This window comes from Pelodiscus sinensis, chromosome 27 (genome assembly GCF_052426305.1).
Source record: "Pelodiscus sinensis isolate ZL-2025 chromosome 27, ASM5242630v1, whole genome shotgun sequence".
Lineage (NCBI taxonomy): Eukaryota > Metazoa > Chordata > Testudines > Trionychidae > Pelodiscus > Pelodiscus sinensis.
The window spans coordinates 16,111,260-16,118,667 of NC_143078.1; the positions used below are offsets into that span (position 1 = coordinate 16,111,260).

Genomic DNA, 7,408 nt, shown 5'->3' on the forward strand with positions numbered 1-7,408 from the left:
CCAGCCCTGCAAATCAAGGGAGTTTCCATCCTAGAGCTTGCCCAGTCGCATGTTAGCAGCAGAGCAGGGAAAGGAGCCAGACCTGGTGTCAGCCACTGGACTCTCGCCTCTTCCTCCATGCCCCACCTCCCAGAAAGCAAACACAACGGGCTGAGCTGGGGTCAGGACCACCCTGCCAGCAAAGCCGCCGTGCGTGTGCGCCGCAGACAGAGCACTCAGCAGCCAGGGTTTCATTGTTGCACACCAGAATTACATTCCGCAATGGGCCCATCGCTGCAGGGCTGGGTTTGAAACACACCACACAGGCTAAAAGCACCCACAACACACCGGTGAGACAGATGCCCATGACAGCGCTATTGGGAATGCAGAGGACGGTGACAGCAATAGCAGGGTGAAGAGCCCTTGGCCACTGTGTGATCTAGAGTCACCTGGAGAGCTGAGATCAAACCTTCACGCCTTAGTTTACCAGTGAGCCTCTTCCACTGAGGTTACTGTGTTCTTGCCACCCTCTGCCCCGGAAGCTGGCAGTCACCAGGGCAGCATGCTGGCTTGCTCAGAAAGCTGGAATCAAAGCCTGAACAAAACCCAGCAACTGTGGGGTGTGATCAGAGGCCCAGAGACTTCACTGCATCTGCCCCCACCTCCCAACCTGTCTGCCCTAGCAGCCAGCAGCCCAGCATAGCCGCTAGCCAGTCTGCTCTCCCTCTCCCCCAGGCTACAGTGCTTCTGTTTGATTTCCACTCCTGCTACGATCCACGACAAGATGTGCCATAATGAGGTCTATGAAGTCTGATATTGTGAGGCTTGCTGCATCTGATGGTGTGCCAGGCAAACCCCAGCCCTGCCTGGCCTGTTCCTACGGACAGCAGGTGGAAACGGTCAGAACGAGATCCCAGACTGCAGCTCTCCCAAGAAGTGATCTCGAAGCAGCTGCTTTTTCTGTTTCCACCCCAGCCCAGGGCAGGGACAGTTGGGGATTTGTACAGTGCCAAGAGGCCCTCCCAAGGCAGTGCAAGGGTAGGGGACAGTCCTGGTACCTGGCTCTGCACTAAGGAGCAGCTCAGATCTGGATCGGGACCAAACTGATAGGCCACACTGTATGGGACAGCCAGGCAGGGTCTCTCCGGAGCCCACAAAGTGGCAAGTTCCCTCCAATGGCCCAGCACCCAAAGCCCGAGCTTGCAGCAGGGGGGTGTCCCAGGTCACAGCAGGAAGCACCCACCACCTGGAAAGCTCCCTGCAGCCAGAGGACGTGGCTGTCAGCATCCAGGACTGCACTTCATTAGCTCCCCGAGATGGGACATTCCCACCACCTCAGGGCACGGACTCAGCCCGGCTTCTTGGACCCTAACGCAGGGGCGAGAAGGGGTTCCGTTGGGTTAGAGGAGCTGGAGCTGCTGGGAATGCAGCTGAAAGGACAGTGCTCAGCATGGGAAGCGCAAGTGATGCTCCTGCTTGCCGCAGCCCACTCCCAGCTCTGCAGGGTTAATTCAGAGCAGGTGGAGTTTCAGAAAGCGGAGTGAGCCCTTGGGGAGGGGAGCGAGAGCTGGCGCCAACCCCGCGTGCACAAAGGAATCAGCAGGCCCTTTCATTTTCCACTCGGGTGGGACTGAGCAGAAGACAGCACAAGGATTTCAGCAGCATGTTCACAGCAAGAGCCATCAAAGGGCATCGCAGCTCCTGCATGGGTCTCCGCCCTGCTAGCAGATCTGCTTTGCTCCTGCTCCCGCCCCGCCGTGCCAGTTTGCCCGCTGCACGTTTACCCACCCCACCAGTGGCTGATCCTCAGCAAGAGCAGCAGCCTAGCAGAGCCAGCAGTTAGCCAGGGCTGTGGTGCTGAGGATCCCAGGGGCAAAACCCATTGTGACCATGTGGGGGGCATGACGTTGCCAGCTAGTTTGCACCTCCAGCTCCTGCTTTTCCCCTCCACACCTGCCCCACCCTGAAAACTAACAGGAAAGAAGGTAAATGTGCAATTTAATCCAGCATCCCCCAACTGGGCCACTCTCCAGCAGGTTCCCTGGATGCTGGCGAGACAGCAGCGGAGCAAGAGCGGGTGAACCGGCAGCATCCCTGGAAGGGGAATACAATGCAAGCCAGTGCGGCACTTCCCTGAGATTCTGGAGACAGACCTGAGATTGAAATGGCTCAATACAGCAGCCGAAGGCTAAGGCTACATCTACACTGCGGGGAGTATAGCAACGCAGCTGCAGCAATGCCTGTGTGCGCCCGTAGTGTCTATGCTGCCCACAGACGGAGCAGGAACCTACCCGAGTGAAGAGAGCTAGGCTGGTGAAAAACTGCTTCCATCAACCGACAGCCAGGGTGAAGTCACTGCAGCCCCAGCAGCCGAGCTTTGGACCAGATCCAAAGTCTAAGTCCTGGGGAGTTACGAAGGCCCCAGAGCTAGTAACCCTACCCCTGGCTACAGCTGCAATGCCACCCCCAGCGGCACTGCTAACCTGGTGCGCTCCACTGCCACCCACTAAGCTGGCCCACAGCCTCGGCCCCACAGCAACATGCCGCCGCAGCGGGGGCCAAACAAGCAGAAGTCAAGTGCTGCGACTGGCCTCTGAAACAGGGGGCTTCACAGGACGTGGAGGGTGGCCAGCAAGGGCAGTGCAGGCAGCAGCCTCCCTGGGCTCCCCCATGTCCGGGGCAGGGCCGGATTAAGGCATGGGCTAGCCGGGCAGCTGCCCGGGGCACCAACCTATGGGGGGCACCTGATTGCAGCTGTAAGGGGCACACACCCAGCTTCCGGGCTGCAGCAGCTCCCAGCGGCCGCCTGGGGTGGGGGCCACATTAACCCCCGTAGCGCTGGCCAGCAGTACTCTTCCCCTCGCGGCCACGGGGCCCTGCACGGCCAGGCTTGGCCTGCCCCAGGCTGCGCGCCAGCGGTGGTAGCTGGGCCGGGCACCGCACACACGTCCTGCCATCGCCGTCTCCGCACGGCCTCCCCCACATGCTGAGTGGGGGCGGGGCCACATATGCACCCTCCCCCACCCGGGGTGCAATTAAAGTGTCTGCCCGGGGTGCTGGAATGGCTCGGTCCGGCCCTGGGCAGGGCGAAGGGGAACGTCGTGCTTGTCAGGGGTCGCACTGATGACCATAGATCTTGGCTTACCCACAGAACGGGCACAGCCGGGCCCACAACAGGACAAGTTCCCAGGCTCAGGGCCACCTGTCTGTGGCGCGACCCACTCCCTAGGATCTAGGTGCTTATGTGCATGCCTCTGGCCTAGCTGGGCCACTGCCACGTCACACAGGCTTTGGAACAGGGCCCATCTTTCCCGCCCCGCCATGGCGAGAATCCACACAAAAGGCCCCGTATCCTGCCAACTGCTCCCTCAGACTGCCGGTCCCGGGGGGAAGGGGTCCAGCCGCCCCCAAATCCAACCCTGCCGCACTGGAAAAGCCAGGGGCTCTGCAAGGGCCTGTGTGAGTCGGGGCCACACACAGCAGGGGAGAGGGCAACAGGAAGCCCAAAGTAACATTAGGAACAAGAATTAGTCCAGTCCGAAGAGAACCGGGGGCCTGCAGCCAGACGCACCCCGGAGCTCTTTGCCTCCTCTCCAGCCCCACAGCTCTGGGGTGGAACTGCACACGGACGGGCCTGAAGAGCAAAGGGCAGGGCCGGGAACTCCAGCGGGAGGCAGGAGCTCAAACCCGGGCCTGGCTTAGTTGTGATGTGACAGCTGAGGATCTACGCCCACAGGGCAGCCCTGCTAGCCACACACAGCACTGCAGGGTGGGAAGGGACGTGCTCCCAATGCACACGTGCACTGTGGCAGAAGGGCAGCCTGGAGCTGAGATATTGGGGGGAGGGGAGGAGATGACAAGGGATGGGCAGGTCAGAGCTCAGACCCGGGGTGGAGGGAGAGGGATGGGCAGGCCATGGGGAGATAGAGGCACAGGGAGAAGGAGAGGCCTGAGCTCACACACGCACCCTTTTCTTCAGTAGGTGAATGCTAGTGGTCTGGTTCATGATCACCAGGGCAGGGTAGAAGGGCAGTGCCAGGCAGAAATACCAAGCCACCCCTTTGATCTGTGCCTGGAACCAGTCCGAGCAAATCCCGAGGACCACCGTGAAGGTGGCCAGCAGGCAGACCACCAGGCCACCCGTGATGTGGTAGAGCCTCAGACGTGCCACAGCGGAGATCCCCAGCAGCTGGGGGAAGCGCAGGCTAAGCCCACACAGAGCTTGCCCGCAGGTGGCAGCCAGAGTCAGGACGCCCAGGAGGCTGTGCCAGGAAACCATGTGTGGGAGCTCGCTCCGATTCTTGCTGGAGACGATGAAGCCCAGGCCCAGCGCAGCCATCACGAGCACCAGCGTCTGCACAGCCCAGTGCAGCCACACCTTCCCCTGGCGGGAGCAGAGGCAGAACGGGGAGCTCTCGGGCGAGAAGAGAAGGATGGCTTCAGGAAGGCAGAGGCAGAACTGGGGAGACAGGAGACAATTAGCAACACGATGCCCGGCTGCCCTGCACCCCACTGGCCAAGGACTCCGCGAGGGACAGCAAGTGAGCCAGGGATGGAAGAGCACAAGGGGAGAGTCCATGCTCCCACGGGTAGAGCCAGATCACCCCCAGCAGCAAGACTCAGTGTAAGTAACGGGGCCTGGAGACTCGGCCTTCCCTGCGAGTCAGCACAGTGCTAGCAAATCACGCACACGTCTGCTCCCCTCAGCAGCGTCAGGGCCATGCAGGCACAGGTCAGGCAGCACACAACACTGCTGCGGCACACGCGGACACTGCCGCGGCTCTAGCGTGGCACACGTGGACACTGCCGCGGCTCTAGCGTGGCACACGCGGACACTGCCACGGCTCTAGCGTGGCACACGCGGACACAGCATCCACTGCCAACCTCTTCCCCAACTTCCCCACTGACCAGCCCTAAAGAGACCCCTACTGCATGTTCATGGGGGCCTTCGAGGCCCCTCCCCCCACTGGAGCTCAGGTGGGATGCACTCCTGCAGCTCCCGTGTTTCTGTGCTGGGGAGGAGGGTCAGCAGGGTACGCTGGGCTGGAATACGTAGCCCACGTGCGTTGCAAGATATAGCTAGTCCCTAAGGCCTGTCATGGGAAGAGGCTTTTCTGGGGGTTTAGAGTTTGCCCTTGTGTTGTTCTCATTTAACTTGTGCCTGCAAGTGAGTGTAAATGTGCGTGGAAAATGGTGACTGGTGGCCAGTCTATCAATCAAACTAATCAATAATTCTCATCCACTTCACATGCAGAGGAACTGCCTAGCTCCTGGCAGCCTCCCACTGCCCACTCAGAATTCCCAGCGACACTCACTTCCCTTGCTGAAGTCACAAGCGTCCCACCTTCACCCACCCCCCTGCTTTCAGCCATCGGCCCAGCAGCTTTGTCTTCCAACAGATCCTCCAAACCGCCACCGAGCCATGCCTGGAGCCAGAGAGATGTCGGCTCAGGGCTAAGAGCTGGCATTCAGGTGGCATCCTGCCAACCAGGGAGCACCTACTTGAAACGCATGGGCAATACATTCATTACTGACACCAGTCGCTTACTCTAGAGACCAGATGCTCTGGAGTCTCTGCATCTTTCCAAGCACCACATCCGCCCACTGAAAGCCTGCAAGCCAGTGAGCGCAAGCCTGCTAGGCCATGCTAGTCCTCAGGAAGATAGCATGTGCTGCGGCAGATCATGGTCTGAGTCCAACAGGCTCAACCGAGCGCATGCTGCCAAGGGCGGTGCTATCTGAAGGACCCACGGCCGAGGAAGCCAGAGTCTCCAAAAGCAAACCAAAGCAGCCACAAACCCTGGGCATTTCTAGCAGATAAACAGAAAAAAATAAACTTACCGCTAGAGACATGAAGACCGGGTGCCAAGAAAACAGACCTGGAAAGGAGAGAGACAGTGCTTAGGGCTGGGGAACAGGCGATGATGCGTCAGTCACCCATTCTAGACGAGAGCACTGCTCCTACCTGGCAGTTGCTCTGGCCTGGCTGGGGAGCAGGGATGGAGAGTGCATTGAACACTCTGGCGCGTTGGTCTGAATCCTGCCTACCTGGTGGGTTTGGGGAGGCCTGTGGAACGCAGTCCCTTTCTCCCCTTCCCGGGCGGTCGCTATTTCTAGCCTTTGCAGAGAACAACCCTTCTCAGATGTAACCAGTGCTTCTTAAAACCTGCCGCATGTTCTCAGTGGAAGCCAGCCTGAGTGCGGCTTTTTAAACAATGTTAAATTCGCCTGGGTCTTTGCACTGCAACGTCTCAGGGATGCTCCTTCTTTCACGCACTTCTGCCTCCTCTCCCGCAGAAGCACCGAGCTGACCCAGACACTGGCGATACTGAAACTGCCTTGCTGGGAAACTTGCGACGCGCTGAGTGGAAAGCTAAGCGGGCCATAAGGTCACCCCCTCGCCTCCCCCGCTCTGCGAGGTCCCTTTAAAAGCCAGCGTCACCCATGGCCGTGGGGAGTGACTGGCAGCGAGGAGCAAAGAGCTGGCTCCTGATCTCCGCCCCCAGCGGCCGGAGGGACGAGGCCCCTGGGGAATGCTGGGCCAGGATGGCTCTGGCCAGCCCCGGCAGCAGGGGAGACGGGAGACGCCCCAGGGCAGGGAGGCTGCTCTCCCCTGCAGAGGGACGCTCCAGAAGGGGGTTGGGACCTGGCGCCTTGCAGCCCCCAGTGCACCAGCCCGGGACACCGCGCAGGGCCGCCCAGTGGCTCCGCAGCCGGCTTCCAGCCCCCCCACTGCCTGCCCCCCATCCCGCTTCACCAGCCCCCCCTCTGCCTGCCCCTCATCCCGCTTCACCAGCCCCCCCTCACTCCCAGGCCCGGCCCTGCCCCACTCACTGGTGCCGGGCCGGGAGAGCAGCAGCAGGAAGAGGGCGAGGCCCAGCGCCACCACGTGCGCCAGGAGGCCGGCGCCCCGCCGCAGCCAGCGGGAGACGCGGGGCTCCGGGCTGCATGGCGGGGCTGGGGGCGGCCTCGCCCCGGCGGCACCGGCCATCGGGGGCGGGGTGGGGCCAGAGGGAATGGGAGGGGCGAGGGGGGGCGGGGGCAGAGGGCGGAGAGGAGGAGCAAAGGGGAGGGAGGGGCTAGAGGGGGCAGACGGGAGGGGCCGGGTGCATGGGAGGGGCCGAGGCAGGTGGGAGGGGCCGAGCAGAAGGGGAGGGGGCTGACGGGAGGGGCTGGGTGCGTGGGAGGGGCCGAGCAGAAGGGGAGGGGGCAGAGTGCATGGGAGGGGCCGAGGCAGGTGGGAGGGGCCGAGCAGAAGGGGAGGGGGCTGAGGGGGCAGACTGGAGACGGGAGGGGCCGAGGCAGGTGGGAGGGGGCGGGGGGAGTCTAGGAGGAGCAGAGGGAGTGGGAGGGGGCGGGGGGAGTCTAGGAGGAGCAGAGGGAGTGGGAGGGGGCGGGGGGAGTCTAGGAGGAGCAGAGGGAGTGGGAG

At 61.9% G+C, this 7,408-nt stretch overlaps 1 protein-coding gene across 3 annotated transcripts; it reads right to left on the reverse strand.

The window, feature by feature from the left end:
* On the reverse strand, nucleotides 1–7,003 carry CYB561D1 (cytochrome b561 family member D1). Of its 3 annotated transcripts, none has more exons than XM_075909945.2 (3): nucleotides 6,814–7,003; nucleotides 5,821–5,858; nucleotides 1–4,438 (listed from the first exon to the last, which is right to left on the reverse strand). In XM_075909945.2, the coding sequence occupies exons 1-3, from the start codon at nucleotides 6,968–6,970 to the stop codon at nucleotides 3,935–3,937; spliced, it is 699 nt and encodes a 232-aa protein (XP_075766060.1). In that variant the 5' UTR covers nucleotides 6,971–7,003; the 3' UTR covers nucleotides 1–3,934. The 3 variants fall into 3 exon arrangements, with proteins under 3 accessions (XP_075766060.1, XP_089629771.1, XP_006132219.1); XM_089773645.1 differs by lacking the exon at nucleotides 6,814–7,003 and adding an exon at nucleotides 6,028–6,677; XM_006132157.5 differs by lacking the exon at nucleotides 6,814–7,003 and adding an exon at nucleotides 5,945–6,677.
* Nucleotides 7,004–7,408: the final 405 nt, after the last annotated feature.

Excerpts from the sequence above, each read along its gene's own strand:
- CYB561D1 (XM_075909945.2), bottom strand. The coding sequence starts at position 6,970 with ATGGCCGGTGCCGCCGGGGCGAGGCCGCCCCCAGCCCCGCCATGCAGC. Across the intron at positions 5,859-6,813 it reads GCTCTCCCGGCCCGGCACCA|GTCTGTTTTCTTGGCACCCG; the intron begins GTGAGTGGGGCA and ends TCTCCTTTCCAG. Across the intron at positions 4,439-5,820 it reads CGGTCTTCATGTCTCTAGCG|TTCTGCCTCTGCCTTCCTGA; the intron begins GTAAGTTTATTT and ends CTGTCTCCCCAG.